We start from the raw sequence: 18,874 nt of genomic DNA, 5'->3' as shown, positions 1-18,874 counted from the left end.
TTATTAACTTACTTTATTTTTAAAAAGTAAGATATTTGTGTTTACTTACATTATTATTTATTTTTTTTAAATTGAAAAAATAAAGAACCTGTTCGAAACAATTTATTTACATTTTTTATATTCTTTTTTAAAATAATATGTAACAAACGGATGAAAACTTCTAAAAATTATTTTTAATTTATATAAATAACCCTTTTCAAAAAATATTCTAATGTGTCAATTTTGTATATGAATATTTTTATTTTGATGAAGTATATAATTATCTTTATAAAAACACTGTCATAAATATGGATGTTTAACTTTAGTATAGTAATAGTATTTTAGAAGAAAAAAGTTATAAATATGTTTAGGAAATATAAATATGATACTTATAGAGTGGTCGACAGTTTGTATTATCTTATAAATAATGGGAAGAGTTAAATTTTATTATCTTTGAGAATCAAATGGTAACAACATAAGAAGCTTGTTTGCATATTATATATGCCCAAAGATGGCAAATTTTGTTCTTATTCTAAAAGAGATAAAATGTTGCCATATATACAACTCTATTCCAAGCTGTTATTTCACATTTGGAATACCTTGGTGTCTCTGACTCGCTGAAACTTTTGCTATCTACGTGAAGCTGAGAAAAATATAAAGTGCAAAGCTATGCACCAATTTCATGGCAAAGATTACCAAAAAGAGAAAGAGTAAATTGAGTTAGCTTTTAAGACACTTATCAGAACTTGAATAGACTAGTATCTCATAATTGTGAGATGTAGTAGTTCAACCTCAAGGAAAGTGACTAAAAATGTTTGAAAGTTTTTTGATGTTTGAACTAAAATGGGTGAATCAAATTTCAGATCATTAAACCTTGTAGAGTGACACATTGAGGTGTCACTGTTGTCAATTGAAATCGAATCAAAAGTTTTCAACTACTCACTTGTCAATACACCTTACTTTGTCAGAGGTACTATACTATTTGATTGGCCTCAAGAGATTTTGCTAAATTGTAGCTAGTTTTATGGAGTTGATAAGGTTTTTGTTTTGTTTTTTTTTCTTCTTTTAAATAGATGTCTAATGATAGGTGTTATAGTTTAATGGTTTGATGGTTAGGATGATTTATGTGATAATCAAACTTCAAATTCTATCGCGACACTCTTTCTCTCAGCATATTTAATTAAACATTAGTATTGGTCATTGTTGAATTGTAATTTCTTGTGTTAAAGCAGGTTGTACGGCAGAAGTAAGGAAGTGTCGAATCATCTAGTGTCTTGAGTTGTATTAGTGTGTCGAAGTGTCGAAGCATGTTGCTTCACACATGATTTCGACTTAGGCCTATTTTTCGTAGTGTTAAATATTTTGATCTTTTATAGTTTTGGGTTTTGGCTTGGGGTACAAGTTAACCTAAATCTATAAATAGAGGGATTAACCCTTATTCTTATAATAAAGTGAATGTTGTATTCATAACATTGTATTCACAGAATTTTACAGTTGCAAAGTGAATAAGAAGTTTTTCCACAGGTTGTGGACAGAGAGAAACTCTGCAGAAAATATTTTTCTTCTCCTTCATCGTTCTTTATTTTCTTTCTTCATAGGTTGATAACAATCTTATTCATCAAGATTGATTGAAATCCTCCATAGGTTGTGGTGGATTTCCAACATCTGGTATCAAGAGCTCTAGTTTAAACGATTCGTGGGAAGAACATCACGATGACAATGAATCATCCAAACAGGCATTTTTTATAGCAAATCTTCCGATTCTCAAGAACAACAATTATGAGAATTGGTGCAAGCAGATAAAGGTTGTGTTATGTTATCAAGATCTTTGGGATCTTGTGAAGGAAGGAGTAACAACGCTTGCAGAAAACGCGACAAATCAAGAAAAGGTTGCACATAAAGAATTGAAGAAGAAAGATTATAAAGCTCTATTTATAATCCATCAACGTGTAGATGTAAATAATTTTGAAAATGTTAGTGATGTAGAGTCAGCGAAAGAAGTATGAGAAATTCTGGAGAAATCATTTGGAGGCGCAGAGAAGGTGAAAGAGGTGAGATTACAAACTCACAAAAGGACGTATGAATTTCTTCAGATGGAAGACAATGAAAGCATAATTGATTTCTTCATCAAGGTTACAAAACTGGTGAATCAAACCAAGATATGTGGAGAAGTATTGACATCAAGATCTGTTGTTGGAAAGATCTTGAGGTCGTTGGCTCCAAAGTTCGACCACGTGGTAGTAGCCATAGAAGAGTCGAAAGATTTTTCAAAATTGACAAAGGAAGAGCTTCAAGGGATGCTTGAATCTCATGAACAAAGAATGGCTGAAAGAGCTGTAGGAAAGTCGAAGAGTGATATGGCTTTACAGGGAAATCAACAAAAGAAAGGAAAGGCAAAGGAAGCTGGAATGGAAACAAAGGCAAAGGAGGTTACAACAATTTGACTGGTCGAAATCAGCAAGAAGGAAACTGGTTGAATCAGAGAAAATCCTAGAACCAAGGCAACCAAAGAGGTGGTGTTGCAGGTAGAGGAACGGATGGTGGTGTTGAATGTAATTTTAAGTGTCGGGTTTTTGTTATCGTCTCCACAGGGATTGTGAGATATCGCCGCCTTTCGACAGTTGTTTCAATTCTTAACTCGTAGTAACAAGGGGGTTTTTGGTTTTAGTCACGGTATCTTGCATAAAAGTGTAAGAAAATGCGGTAAAAGTTTTGGTTTTAATATTTGAGAAATATTGCCAAAGTCACTACTAGAAAAACTGTTTTTAGCGTCGGCCATTTACAGACGCTAACGGTGAAAAAACAGACACTAATATGTTGGTAGCGTCGGTTTAGCGTCGGTGTCGGGCCTTGAATAAAAGTTGCGAAGCTACTGTGTAACGTCGGCTAAAGATACACCGACGCTACGTAGCCTCGGTGAGACGGAGGCTAAAGCGGACACTAATGGAACCGACGCTATGTTGTTTCAAAATCATGAAAAGTCAATATTATGTTTAGCGTCCGTATCACCGACACTAAAGTCAACAAAAAAAGTTAACAGATAGCGTCCGTGTCACCGACACTAAAGTCAACATAGAAAAGTCAATATTATGTTTAGCGTCCGTGTCACCGACACTACAGTCAACAAAAAAGTCAACAGATAGCGTCCGTTTTACCGACACTAAAGTCAACATAGAAAAGTCTATACGAATATTTAGCCTTGCATACACCGACTCTAAAGTCAACAAAAAAGGACAATAACGGGTTGCAACATGACAACCTCACTCGAACAAATTTTTTCAATCCACAATATCATATTTATGGTAAAACATTTGGAAACAATTTTAAACATTCGTGAAAGTAACTACAAAAGTTCTACCCACATTAACTTTCAAAAAACATACACAAAAAGTAATCACATCCGAGATTAATTCATTCTACTAAAAGTACAAGATCAATCTTCATCTAATGATTGATCATCCAAATCGTCATCATAATGATGAGAATGTGATACAAAAGTTGAAGTGTCAAATTTCTTCATCATAAATTCCTTCCAAGCATTCATCTCCCTCTCCATCCTTTGTGCAGTCTCGGTAGCAGCTTTTGCAGCCTCGGTAGCAGCTCGCATTGCTTCGTTAGCCTCTTGTAATTGGGTCGTTGCAGCCTCGGCAATTTGTTCAGCTCTAATTCTAGCTGCTCTTTCAGCTTCTAATGACATCCCAAACATAGAGTGTTGAGGAGTTTGAGATTGTTGGGTAAAACTTTTTGATCCACGTTTTAGATTAATAGCTAAATCTGCAGCGCCATAAACCCGACCACGGTTACGGCCCCCAGCAGCCTCTGTCCATAGCTGATTTACACGCTCTCCATCTAACACCTGAACAACCTCTCCATTCCCTTCTTCAGTTGGCTGAAGTTCTGCATCAAACTTCTCTTTAAAAGTCTTCTGCATAACAAAACATTATAATGCTAAGTTAGTGCTCTGTTAAGAATTTAGAGATGATATGTTGGTTAGAAGTTAGTGCTCTGTTAAGAATTTAGAGATGATATGTTGGTTATAACAGTTCATATTAGCTTCTATCCAAGTATTTCATATTAGCTTCTATCCAAGTATTTCACCATTTCATATTAGCTTCTATCCAAGTATTTCACCATTTCTATAACAGTTCAATAATCAAAATTTAACAGGTTCCATTTAACATTCAATTCGTAACCAATTTACACTTCATAGTCATAAACTAACATACTAACTTCCTAATAGTTTTTTGATGTCAATAACCAAACAAGCCAAACTACTTTCATTTATTTCCAACAATTCAAACCATGGTAGCCAAATTCTTTCCCTAATTGAAAGCCAATACTTTACTTCATTTTCTAACAACAACTGAAATAATAATTCAAACCACTCAAATGGTGAAGCATTTGGTTAATCAATTAACATTCAGTTCGGCTTCAAATTGCATTTGGTTCAGCCCAACATTGCAACTAAGGTTCAACATTAAACGAATTCACTGCAGCACCAGTCTGAAACACTTCCAAATCACATAGTTAGTAATAGTTAGTTTCCTAATTGATTTTTCAACCTGCGTTTCAATTTCATAAAAAACTGCAGCAAAAACAACTTAACCAAATTTGTTCAATCACATTCATTTCCTAATTGATTCAATAACTTCGTAATTCAATAAAATGCCAACAGTAATAACCATCCTATTTAATATTCAAATAAGTGTGACAATAATGCATAATCAAATAATATAAATGAGGTGGATTATTATAAGACACGTGTCTAGTGTTCAATGGACCACTCAATGTTCTCAGTGAGTTCCTACCAATCCGAATCCTCAATGAGAATTATAATTCATAACCACAGCTTTCTCTACTAACTTACCAAATAAATAGTGTGTGTGACTAGTGGATTAAATTGTAACCACAACTTACTCCATCAGTGTAGGAAAATGAAAGACTTACAAATATAATGTTGAAGCAAATTCGAATATGCAACAATATCTCACGTCTTGATTCATGTATATTCAACCAAACATAGCATGTTGTAGTTTAAATTTACAATCAAACAAACATTTACAAACCAGCAAATCCAAAACCATACAATACAAGAAAACAAAACAAAAGAACATAACAAATTCATAATTCATGTTTTTCCTTCAATCCTAGCATAAGTCAAACCAGCACAAGCATCAACGAAATCCTCATCAATAAAATCAGTAGAAAAAACCTGAATCCTATCTGCATAACCTTTCTCAAAACACTGAGCAATAAACAATCTAGCATATCATCCTGATGAATTAACAGTAAAAATAGTTCGAATTAGTGGTTAGCATATGGTTAATTGAATGTTTGATTTCTGTTAGTGTTAGGAGTCGGATTAGTGAGTAATGTTGAGTTGTTAGCACGTCACTGTCAGTAGGTTGAAAAAGTAAGGAATATTTAACAGCAAGATAACACAAGCAGGAATTTCAAACTGATTGCAGGAATTTCAAACTGATATCAAACAGCACAGCAAATATTGATGCAGAAATTTCAAACAAATATCAAACAGCACAGCAAACTGATTGCAGGAATTTCAAACTGATAGTTAAACATAGGACTTGTGCTATTATATCTAACTTACATTAGACTATAAAAATGGATAACTAGATCCTTTTTGGAGAGTTTAATTTGAATAAGTCTGCTTCTGAAAGCATGGATGCAAATATTGATGTAGTAAAATTTACGAGAACTTACATAAGTAGATGCAGCACGACTGTCAACCCATTCACCATTTTTCCTCTTGTGTGTTTTTAAAAATAACTCATCGGGACGCAGATCCCTTTGAAGTTCACGTGACTACAAAAATCAAATAATCCAATAATCAATACAGAATACGAGTAAAACTGTCAAGATATAAAGAATCTTCATAATAATAATAATTTGTTAGGATTTTATTACTTACAAGTTGAAGTGCAACATCAATATGAGCCTTACGGCCTGTGGTGTGGACTGCTCCGCCTCTTGCGGAAGCTCGATTGGTCTTGTTTTGAGAAGACACAGCCAAAAACTCGGTCTTTTTCCAATAAGTTTGAAGTTCAACCCAAGCATCATCACCAATCCATGAAGGTCGAGTCCCTTTTCTCCTCGCCTTCCCCAACATGTCGTTTAATCGTTTTCTTCCTTTTTTTTCAAATGCGCTATAGACAAATGCATGATCGAAAGGATCCCACGAAACCTTCTCCTAAAAATAATTAAAATCACATAATTAATATTAATAACCAATTAGTTACTTTTTTAAATATAATTTGATCAACTTAAGTGACAAAAGTCAATAAATACTTACTCCAAACAACTTAAACCAATCAGCTTTCGTATCAGGATCGAGTGCAGACCAATGATGTATAGGTTTATAAAATTGTTTGCGTATCGCATAATTAATGGCACCAGCAACTTCTTTGGCAGGAACTAGCCTACAAAATACAATAATAAAACTACTAAATTATTAAGAATCATATGGATAGTAATATTCTCAACTTTCTTAACAGGTTATATATATTTTAGACAAAATACAATAATAAAACTATATGAGATTTCTTCCACACTTAAACTTTTTATCAATCAATATGTCTAATTGAATATTTTAAACATCAGTATCTTAATGATTACATAGTTAATTAACGAGATACTTACCTCAAAATAAAACATTAAGTAAACTGAAAGAAGCTTATTAGAGAATGATGTTCCCAAGTGGAACTTTAGTACTGTAAGCATATTTAGATTAGGAGTTTTTTCACCCAAAATCAATCTACATGTTCTGTTCCTCTGTATAGAATCATGCAATGGAGTTCCTAATGACCAATTATGATTATGACACATGTTACATTCTTGTGTTAATTATTCCAGTCCAAGACAGAACAATATTATTAATCACATTTAACTGTAGGGAAGCACTTAAAAAGTTGTAGTGTACGAATCCATAAAAGGTGAGATTCACAACAAGGTGGAAAACGCAGAGGATACACAATTTTACAGAAGCTTCTTTAGGCATGCAGAAAAGCCAAAATCAAAATGTGCAACATATAGTAAAGATTCCTGCACAAAATTAAATTATGAGAATATATATGACTTACCCAGTACCAGATGGTTTTATAATAACTTTCCCATTCTCATCTATTGTTGGCACAAGAGGGGTAATAGTTTCTTGACCCACCGCCTCATCCTCATCAGCATCCACATCTTCCTCCTCTGCCAAATTTGAAGGGCTAGCCATTGTTTGAAGGTTTATACTTTGAGGGCCAACCATTGTTTGATGGCTTAAAGTTGGAGTAGGCATAAAACTGAATTTCTCAGAGGTAGTGGCATGAACAGGTACTACAGTTGGAGCTGGTGTTGGCATCGACGATGCAGCCTGCACAGACGATGCTGCCTGAGCTGGTGTTGGCATCGACGATGCAGCCTGCACGGACGATGCTGCCTGAGCTGGTGTTGGCATCAACGATGCAGCCTGCACACACGATTTTTTAGAAGCTGATGTTGGCATTGATGATGCAACCTGCACGGACGATGCTTCCTGAGCTGGTGTTGGCATCGACGATGCAGCCTGCACAGATGATTTTTTCGAAGCTGATGTCGGCATCGACGATGCAACCTGCACGGACGGTGCTGCCTGAGCTGGTGTTGGTGCCGATGATGCATCCTGCATAGACAATGTTGTTTGAGCAGGTTTCCTAACGATATGCTTCTTGTTAATTATGCGATTTCGTTCTTCTTGAAGTTTTCCTGGTGCTAATACCTTAGCTTTTCCACCTCTTTTAGTCATCTGTTGTCATAAAAATAAAAGGATTAGTTAGTGTCACACTCTTAACAGTATCATAACATTATCAAATGCAGTTTCTGATAAAATTAAAAGTAAAAGAAAAGATGTGGCGAGTATAATATTAAATTAATTTCAGTTCAACAAATGCATAGTAAAGTCACTGCAAATTATTTCATCAATTGTGAAAGCATCACTTCTGAAAACAACAAAAAGCACACATCCTGCAAAATATATTGGGTATGGAAACTATCATGTTGGAAAGAATGCATAAGATACATTTACACAACAGTGGATATGATAATATAAAATAATCAAGGAAAGTACTCAGAAGTCATCAGAAAATCCATTAATCAAGGAAATCTACAGTGTTCAAATATTCCATTATAGAAACCCTGTAATCAAATACAAAGGAATGCTGCTAACAAAGGATGGGTAAACAAAGAAAAAGTTCTCTACAGGGAAAAGATAAATGCACAGCGACTTAATTTATCTTCATCAATGCCCTCTATCTGCTTCACTAGTAGAGCAATCAAAAATCTCTTCAAACACATCTAATTGTGACATGTCACGCAAACAAGATATTGCTTCAATTTCTACATTGGGTAGCGCCGGTAACATCCCATCAGATTGATAAGGTACTTCATCCTCTATGTTGTCAATCTCTACGCGACCCCTTGGTTTTGTGGTGATTGCCGCACACCATCCACGCATATCTCTACACATTTCTGGATATGGGACATAATACACTTGTCTTGCATTTTGCGCAAGGATGAAAGGATCATAAGGACGATAACGTTTATCCATCTTAATATCCACAGTTTTATATTGTGGGTGAACCTTTGTGCCCGTATTCCTTGTTGGATCAAACCATTCACAATAAAAAACTGGAATCTTATGCTTCAGACCAAAGTAATCTAGCTCAAAGATATGTTTGATTATTCCATAAAAATCAGTATTTCCTCCTTCTGCAAGACCTTTCACGTGCACACCACAATTGCTAGTTTTTCTACCTTTGCTCCATTCTTCAGTATGAAACTTGTACCCATTGATAAAATACATGTTCCATGATATGGCCATTGATGCAGGACTGCGAGATAAGGCAATTATATCTTGGTTAGTAACTCCATTTGTCTCCTCATTTACATATTTCTTCAGCCATATGGGAAACTCTATATGTATGCGCCCAGATGAATCTTCTATATCTAGAGAGTGGTTCTCTAAGAATATGCTGAAATAAATCACACGATTCATAAGTAAATATCTATTATGATATGCATCAATAATTTGATTGAATATATTATGATGCACACTTACTCAAGATATGGTTTAACCTCATCACAATTTATCAAGACATGCACATGTGAAGACTTCCATTCCTTATCAGATAGAAAATATTTTCGTGACTTCCCACTTGGTCGACCGCCACTTTGTAGAATGGACATTGTAGGTAGAATGTCATCATTGTCTAAATGAGGTTTGTTACTAAGATTTATGGTTGGCAACAAACGGAAAGAGTTGAAATAATGAGAGCAAAAGTAATTTGTCTCGCGATGTATATAATCACTGCATATGGAACCTTCAACTCTAGCCTTATTTGTCACTGCCCTCTTTGAGACTCCCATAAATCTGCACATTCAATCATTCCACGTTTATTAATTTATGATAAACATGCAATAACTTAATAAAATCAACCACAACAATTACCTTTCGAATGGATACATCCATCGGTACTGTACTGGACCACCTAGAATTGCTTCTTTGGCAAGATGGATTGGAAGATGCTCCATTGAGTCAAAGAAACCTGGTGGAAAAATCCTTTCCAACTTGCATATGATAATTGGAATATTCTCATCCAACTTAATTAAGTCGTCCATCCTCAATGTATTGCAACAAAGATCTTTAAAGAATCGACTTAGCTCAGTTAATGGTTTCCAAACCAAATCTGGCAATGAATGGAATGCAATTGGGAGTAAACATTCCATGAAAACATGACAATCATGGCTCTTCATCCCATGCACCGTACCCTTTTCTACATTCGCACACCTACTGAGGTTTGAAGCATAGCCATCTGGCATTCTCAATTCCTTAAGCCATTTACAAACCAACTTGGCTTCAGATTTGGTTAGAGTGTAACTAGCCTTTGGTTTACCATTCTTTCCGTTTTCTAAGGGTTGGAGCTCCAAGTCCCCGCGAAAGCATAATTTAGCCAAGTCTTCTCTTGCCTTTTCATTATCCTTTGTTTTATCCTTAACATTCATGACAGTATTAAATATATTATCGAAGACGTTTTTTTCTATGTGCATCACATCGAGGTTATGCCTTAACAAATTATCCTTCCAATATGGGAGATCCCAAAAAATACTTCGCTTTTTCCAATTGTGATCCACTCCATACCCTTCGAATTCTTTCCATTTCGCCTCCCATCCAATTTCAGTAAATTTTGGAAAATTACTTATTACCGCCCATATATCTTTCCCTGTGGAAATGGGAGGTGGCTCATTGGTCACAACCCTATTTTTTAGGAAACTTCTTTTACTCCTTCTGAAGGAGTGATTAGATGGCAAGAAACGACGATGACAGTCAAACCAGGAATTCTTATGGCCACTTTTCAAGGTGAAAGCATCAGTGTGTTCCATACAATGAGGGCATGCCAATTTACCTTGTGTTCCCCATCCAGATAACATACCATAGGCTGGAAAATCATTAATTGTCCACATCAAGCAGGCTTTCATGATGAAGTTTTGTTTTGTAGATATATCATAGGTCAATATTCCATTGGACCACAATCGATGTAGATCATCAATCAATGGTTGCAAGTAGACATCTATCTTTAATTTAGGGTTTTTAGGTCCGGGTATGAGGCATGCCAAAAACAAGTATGGTTTGGTCATGCACATTTCAGGGGGGAGATTATACGGAGTAACTATTATTGGCCAACATGAGTATGGAGAAGCAGACGCTTGAATGTAAGGAGTAAAACCATCTGAACACAGACCCAACCTTACATTTCTGGGTTCCCTAGAAAAGTCAGGATATACACTATCAAAATGTTTCCATGCTTTTCCATCTGACGGGTGGCGAAGGATGTTGGAACTATTTTTGTTCATGTGATGCCATCTCATTTCACTTGCCGACTCAGTTGATGCATACAATCTTTGTAATCTGGGAATGATTGGGAAGTAGAACATTCTCTTCACTGGGATATCTTTGTACTTTCCCATGCCAGTCTTGCGAGGAATGAACCTAGGAGCATTACAAAATTTGCACTCTGATAGATTGCTATCATCCTTGTAATATAACATACAACCATTCTTACAACAATCAATCTTCTCAACCTTTAGCCCTAACTTAGATACCAACTGTGTTGCTTGGTAATAGTTATCGGGCAAGCATTTTTGAACTGGACATACACTTTTAAGCATTTGTGCAACAAAATCTAAACCTTTTTGTGGTACATGCCAATTAGACCTAATTTCAAGAAGTTGAGTAGATATTGATAATATTGATTGGGTCGCTCCCTCATAAATGGGCTTGTTGAAAGATATCAACTTGTCATAAAATCGTTTGGCATCTTCGTTGGGAAACTCATCCTCCGTATATTCCTCAACTTCTATGTTATCATTCACGTGAGAGAATACTCCATAAGGCCTAAAAGCATCATACACCATCTGATTCATTGCCTCAATTTGGTCATCATGATGCACATGCTCACTACTATTTGAATCATTCCTTGTATTAACATTGAGCTCTACTTCTCCATGTTGAGTCCAAATCCAATAGTCTGGTTGAAATCCATCTCGATACAAGTGAAGTCTAACATTAGTTGGTGTTCTTATCTTGAGACACTTGCAATTTATACACGGACACCTTATCCCTCCCTCAGATTTACAAATAGGTTGTTTCAAAGCCCTCTTTACGAAGTCTTTAACCCCGCGAACATACTCTTCTTTCAATCCGTGTCTATTGGAATATACTCTATCGTACATCCAAGTACGATCCATTTTCTATAAGGCAAACAATTAACTCGTCAACCACTGAAAATTAAAACATATATTAGACAAAAATGAATTGCTGATAAGTTCCTAATGGGTATTAGGAGAAAATCAGATAACTTCCTAATGGGTATTAGGAGAGAATAGAATACATGCATTCCAAGGGATTAGATATTACAATAATTTGTCAAGATAAAAGGTTACATATATATCTATGTGATGGCATGTATTTGAGGTTTATGTATTTATGTGTAAATATGAATGTAAAATGTTTTCGGTACAGTTCTCCTTGTTTGTTGAGGAAAGTAGAAATGCAACTAAATGAAACATCAAGAAAGGTTCTTAACCAAGAGCAGTAACAAATTCAGAAAGTTGTGTTTTCTAACATTAAATTAGAATATTCATATGACCTGTAAGCTATTTTTTATAAGAACCACCTCATATAAGCAAATTTCTCTACCCCATTCATATAAAATTAGATTATGATCAGAAATGATTAAGTAGAAAAAAAACATTTTTTAGGCAAATAGATTAATGATGTTCCCCATCTTCTACTTCATAATAACTAATATGAGAAGTAGCCACCTGTCCCTATGCCGGGAACAGATTATGTACAGTGAGCAAATATGAATTGACCGTTTTATTTCAGGCTAGTGCAAGTGTGACAGTTACACTGATAAATTCATTTTAAAAATTGTAATAATAAGAAGAAGAAACAGTTCAGTACAAAAGCATAAATCCTATAAAATGTTTGTATTCCAAAGACAACACTAGACCTTTTCTATGAAGTCTGCATTTACATTTTTTGTTACTAAAATTCAAACCTGTTAATCAATGGAGGCCAAACTCAAAAAGTGGTTCTCACCGACTAATTGTAAGATGTACTTATTTGGAAGATTAACTGGACTGGCCATAAGCCACAAAGTTATGAGAGAATTAGTATAGCATATAATCTTCATATCAGCTTCATCAGAAAATTAGTATAGCATATAACAATCATTAATTTCTAACAGTCCTACAACCAATTCAAGCCATTGCATTCACACATAGTTAACATTAATAACAACCTGCATATGTATTACTCAAGAAAAACATCATTCAATCCACATGCATACTCCAAGACTATTGAATCAATTTTTTTAGGTTTCATTCTAGTTAGCATATCACAGCAGGAAATCAGTCAATTTCAAGTCAATTGGACCAACATTAAACTCACATCATTACTAAGCATTTTCCATTCACTAACTAGTTAATTGAGATCACCCACATTTAACACTTAATAACAAAACATAGATTAGCAGAAACTTGAAAATAACAAGTTAATTGAATTCTGTAACTGCAAGCACCATAGAGTTTTGACAAAAATCACCAATACTCATAACCATAAGTGATATCAACAACAATATTCACTTGACAACTTCATCACCATTCATCTAACATTCAGTCAATCATTTACAGGGTGACTAGTTTCATATAAATAAACAACTTACAAGAACTATTACTAACCATTATTTGCAACTAATAGCATACCAATAACTGACAATATTGCTAATAATAACAGAAAAACTAAACTAACAAAACTTGCATTTAACTGATTTAATTTTAGGCATAAAGAACAAAAAAACCACTACTAACTATTCTCGCCAACTAACTAATTTAACTACATCAGTCCTTAACAGTTTTCATAACAGAATTTCGACTTAACTAACCTCCCATTTGACAAACATTAACAGTCATAACAGAATTCAAAACAACCTACTAACTGATAGCAGACTTAACTCAAGTAAGAAATCTAACAGAAACTTAACTCCATCCTAACAGAAATTCAGTAATCACCAAACAGTTCGCTAATAGCAGTCCACAATAAAAGCATATCATGGTTTCATTTAAGTCATAACAACTCAACATTAACATTAACAGAAGCAAACTATTAGACTTTCAACAATAGTTCACAGCTGACATTACTAATAAGTAATAACACATTCAACTAATTAATTTCCTAACACTTAATTAGCTAAGAAGTTCATAACAAAAACTGTGCAGCAATTTTGTTTCTGTTAGAGGTTATTAGTTAGTTAGGATCTGTTATGAGAAGTTATAAAATCTGTTAGAGGTGGATTTGGTGAGTGAAATGTTTAACTCAAATTCTGTTTTGAAATTAAATTCCATTGTAAATTCAGTTAGTTTAGAAATTCAAAAGTTAGTTGAATCGAAATTGAGATTTAAGTGGAATGTAACTGAAATGAAAATTGTAAAATTTTCCCTCCTTGTTTTATGTGAATGTAGTTATGCAGGTTAATTTCAGTTAGTAAAAAAAGACTGTGAGGATGTAAATATCTCATCAAGCATGTTTATACTCTAAATTCTAAGCCGTAATGATCTAATGACTGAAAAATGGCATATCAAATAAAATGTCTAAAAGGCACTGAGCACAGGCCATAGGGCACTAAAAATGACATGACTCAACAAAATGAAAGCTAAAACCAATGCAGAGAATCAACTCCAACAAGGGATGCGTACTGTTCCTGACAAACTCAAAGATCGCAATTCTTAAACAAAATATATGACCAAAACCAAAGCATAATACATAATTTAAATAAACAATCACTTGGAATATATATGATAACAGCTTTAAATTGTTTGTAATCATACCTCTGTCCTATAGCGTGTATCAGCTGGTGGAATCTTTAGTCTTGCCTTCCAATCTTGTGAACTAACATACAAAATCAATTGAGAATAAAATTAAAAGACATTCTTTTCTTAGGGAAAAACAATCACATTAGCTTTATCTGGCAGTAGAATAATTGAATTTTACAAGCTATTTTCAAACCTTTCATAAACACATGATAGAGCAAACATCAACCAATATCATATTAGATTTGCAATAGCAAGGCATTAGAAATCATTGTAAACATCATCAAATCAACTTTACATTAGAGCACTATACAGAAATTAATGCAATTCTGGTTATGTTGGACAGAGATAAAACACTCAGAACCTAGAACTTCATAAAACACTATCAAACATTCAGGTTCCCTGCTCAAATTTGAGTTTCAGCGATCATTTACGGACCATGATAATAACTTTCAAAATCATATAAAGCTCTTGATTAAATGAAAAAAAAATCTAATTTGATTCTTCACTAGATAGAAAAAGAAAATAAAACCAATTTACTACATAAGACAGGAAAATTAAGCAAACCACAGTGGAAGGAGACAGATTGCTATCAACAGTTAAGAAAAGAGTTGGCGAGCTAAAATAATCAAGCTATCAAAGTTACACAAACCATATCAACGAACAAACATTAACAGCAAATACCCTTTATAAGAGGAGAGGATTCCCTCCTACAGCAAGATATCACCGAATAGACAGCCTGGGCAAACAACCACGCACACAAATGTATAAACATCGAAAAGGATTCACGGATTAGGGATTCACCGAATATGCATTACCTTTGATGATTCAGAAACCCTTTAACGAGGGATTTTGAATTAGGGATTCTTCAATGGATTCACGGATTAGGGATTCACGAATCGGTTCACGAAATTGGGAAAAACGGATTCACGATTTAGCATGGAATTAGGGTTTTCGTGTTGTGAAATGAAATGGAGGGAGAGTGAAAAATGACGAGGGAAAAGGAAAGAGGGAAATAAGCTGCGCGCAATTTTTGGTCAGAAATAGAAAATTCCTTAGCGTCCGCCAAGCGGACTCTACTTAATAAATAAAATACTTAAACCTTAAATATATATACATATTATAGATAAATAAATGGAAAAATTATATGTAATAATAATAGCGTCGGCTACGCGGACTCTAAGTAAATAAATACTAATTAAAAAATAATGCTACTAGATAGAGTCGGTCACACCGACTCTAAATAAATTAATCAAACATTCTTCAAAGGTAACATAACAAGTAGTGTCGGTTTTGCCGACACTGATAAAAAAATAACTTGTCTTAAATGATGTACGTAGATAGAGTCCGTTAGTGTAGGCTTAGCCGACACTAATAGTGTCCGTGTCGGTGGCCGACTCTAAACTAGGAGGCTAAAATGACTTATTCTAGTAGTGAGTTAGGGTTCGACAATCACTTTGCATGTATATGTTCGATCAACAAAACTTATAAACTCCTTTAGATGATAAACTATTTCACAAAGTCCTCCCAATGTGTTTATCTCTAACACACATTGTGAGTTTTCCCATTTTGATCCATTGTTTATCTCTAACACAATCTATCAAAATGACAACTTTCTGGTTCAACCTTATGGTGAACAAAATCATTCATTACTATCTCTAGCTAACAAACAAGATTGGATGAAAACCTAGGTAAAGAGTTGGTAAACATCTCTCGATCATAAACCAACACAAAGAGTTTTCAATAAAACAAAGTTTTCACCATATATTCACCATTAAAGAGTTTACAAATGAAGATCATCCCATTTACACACAAAGCTAGTGATCATCTACATCTAACCTTGACAAAATGAAGAACTTAGCTACTCATTTTCATGGTAGCTTGGTCAACAAGTTTCGGAAGAAGGTTGATCAACATTCGAGTCAAATAATCGAGATTGGATGGGAATCCACCTTCTTTTTGTGAAAGATTGTTAAGAGATGAAGAGAAATGATTTCTAGGTCACAAAAGATCTCTAGAGCAATGCTGGAAAAATATCTAAAAAGTACAAAAGTATGGAGGTGTAAAATGTATGGCTCTAAAAAGTAGCCCTGGCTACTTATAGAGCTGCTACTGAGCTGTCATGCTCGCTAGGCGAGCAGAATTGTTCGCCTAGCGAGCCCCAAAATGAGGCACCTGTGGCACCTGCGCCCAAAGAAATAACCTCTGCCAGATTGGCATGTTCGCTAGGCGAACAAAACCTTCGCTAGGCGAAGCCCACGCTTCAGCCTTCGCTCCAGCGAGCTTAGGAGGTTTTGCTACTGTAATTGCTCGTCGGGAGCTCGCTAATGGCTCGCCTAGCGAGTGAGTGCTGGCTGCGCTTTTGGCCAAGTCTGGACGTGTTCGCTACACCCTTCGCTGGCTGCTCGCCTAGCGAGTTTGCTGATGTTTGCCACTGTAAAATACTGGAGCTCTTCGCTGGGGTCTCGCTGGGCGCCCGCCTAGCGAGCAAGCTGATGAATGCATCCTTTTTTGGTCCCTTTGCCAACTTTCTTGTGGCTTCATTTTCTATTATTTCATGCCTAATTCCTGCACAATAACACACAAATCAAAGGTACCAAGATCGCTTATCATTGTTTTGCAATTCATCAAAAACAAAGGTGTTTTCGAACACTTTAGCAAGGAAATGGAGTGAAAGATGCCCATATTTGATAGCTTAAATAAGCACTTTTGGGAATCTAACAGGTGGTCAAAAGCCGGACAAGAGTCACATTCAATGTTACAATTGTCAGAAGTATGGTCACTATTCTAGTGATTATCCAGAAAAGTAGAAGAATCAAGAAACTTATGCAAAGATGGCGAAACATGAAGAAGAAGAGACGTTGCTGATGGTTACAACAAGAGATGAAGAGAGATTCAAGGACTTGTGGTACTTTGACTCAGGATGCTCATCACACATGTTTGGAAGGAAAGATTGGTTTGTCAACATAAAGCCCTCAATGAAGAACATGGTGAAATTTGCAAATGACAACACTCTAGCAGCTGAAGGTGTTGGTGATGTTCTGATTATGAGGAAAGATGGCAAGAGGTCAGTAATTTCAAATGTGTTGTACATACCAGGCATGAAGAGTAATTTGCTCAGCATAGAGCAGTTAGTCAAAAAGAACTACAAGGTGTTGATTGAAGACAAGATGATGAGAGTTCTCGACTCAAATGGAAGGTTGATCTTGAAGGCTCAAATGTCTCAGAATAAAACCTTCAAGATTAAGCTAAATGCGATGGAACATAAGTGTCTTGCAATAACAGCCGGCAAAGATGAATGGATATGGAATTATAGACTTGGATATCTCAATTTAAAAGACAACATCGATTTGAAGAGAAGAAATATGGTTTCAGGATTACCAGAAATCGACATTCCAAACGAAGTGTGTGAAGAATGTGTGCAGGCGAAGCAACACAAGAACAACTTCAGTAAGGATGCAATAAGCAAGTCGAAGGTAATTCTTGAAGTCATATACTTTGATGTATGTGGTCTTATCCAAGTGAATTTGATTGGAGGTAACAAATACGTTGTTACATTCATAAATGATTTCAGTCGAAAACTGTGGTCTTACCTGATCAAGAAGAAAAGTGAAGTGATCGAAGTATTTTCCAAGTTTAAATCTATGGTCGAAAGACAGAACGGTCGAAAGATCAAGATTCTAAGGACTGATGGTGGTGGAGAATATGTGTCGAAAGACTTTGACGCATTATGTGTGAAAGAAGGGATTATGCATGAGGTGGTGCCACCCTACACTCCACGTCAAAATGGAGTCGCAGAAAGGAAGAATAGAACCATCATGAATATGGTTAGAAGTATGTTGAAAGGAAAACATCTACCCAAAGAATTATGGAGAGAAGTTGTGTCGACTGTAACATATATCCTGAACAGATGTCCGACGAAGAAGGTAGAAGGAATCACGCCAGAAGAATGTTGGTCTGGTTTCAAGCCTAGCTTGAGTCATCTGAAGGTGTTTGGATCTATAGCACATAGACATGTGCCAGATCAACTGAGAAGAAAAATTGATGACAAGTCGAGTCAGATGATCCTGATAGGATATCATTCGACTGGAGGATACAAGTTGTTCGACCCTGTGAATAAGCAAGTGGTGATCAGTAGGGACATGATCATAGATGAGCTTAAGGAATGTGATTGGACTGAGAATGTTAAGAAGGGTTTAGTGAGAATATTATATGATGAACCAACTAGTGATGTCGAAAGAGAAGTTCGACAGGAAGCCAGAGGTGAAGCAGGCCCAAGCAGACCTCAAAGAACAAGGCACATGCCTGCAAGGTTACAAGAATGTGTGATTACATCAGATGATATGGTCAATGAAGAAGGTGAGCTGGTACATTATGCTTTCTACGGAGATGTCGAACCAGTCAATGCAGCTGAGGCATTGAAAGATTCGAAGTGGATGAAAGCAATGAATGAAGAACTGAAGTCCATCGAAGTCAACAACACTGA

General features: G+C 35.4%; 2 protein-coding genes across 2 annotated transcripts; both read right to left on the bottom strand.

Moving 5' to 3' along the window:
- Nucleotides 1–7,227: 7,227 nt before the first annotated feature.
- LOC127123037 (uncharacterized) lies at nt 7,228–7,765 on the bottom strand. Its single transcript, XM_051053303.1, has 2 exons — nt 7,285–7,765; nt 7,228–7,232 (listed from the first exon to the last, which is right to left on the bottom strand). Exons 1-2 carry the CDS (start codon nt 7,763–7,765, stop codon nt 7,228–7,230), a joined length of 486 nt encoding a protein of 161 aa, XP_050909260.1.
- A 492-nt stretch (nt 7,766–8,257) lies between these two features.
- On the bottom strand, nt 8,258–11,763 carry LOC127123036 (uncharacterized). Its single transcript, XM_051053302.1, has 3 exons — nt 9,467–11,763; nt 9,077–9,388; nt 8,258–8,990 (listed from the first exon to the last, which is right to left on the bottom strand). Exons 1-3 carry the CDS (start codon nt 11,761–11,763, stop codon nt 8,258–8,260), a joined length of 3,342 nt encoding a protein of 1,113 aa, XP_050909259.1.
- Between the last annotated feature and the right edge of the window lie 7,111 nt (nt 11,764–18,874).

Source organism: Lathyrus oleraceus, chromosome 2, assembly GCF_024323335.1.
Source record: "Lathyrus oleraceus cultivar Zhongwan6 chromosome 2, CAAS_Psat_ZW6_1.0, whole genome shotgun sequence".
Lineage (NCBI taxonomy): Eukaryota > Viridiplantae > Streptophyta > Magnoliopsida > Fabales > Fabaceae > Lathyrus > Lathyrus oleraceus.
Note: the sequence above shows the minus strand (reverse complement) of the source record. Positions and strands in the feature narration are given on the sequence as shown.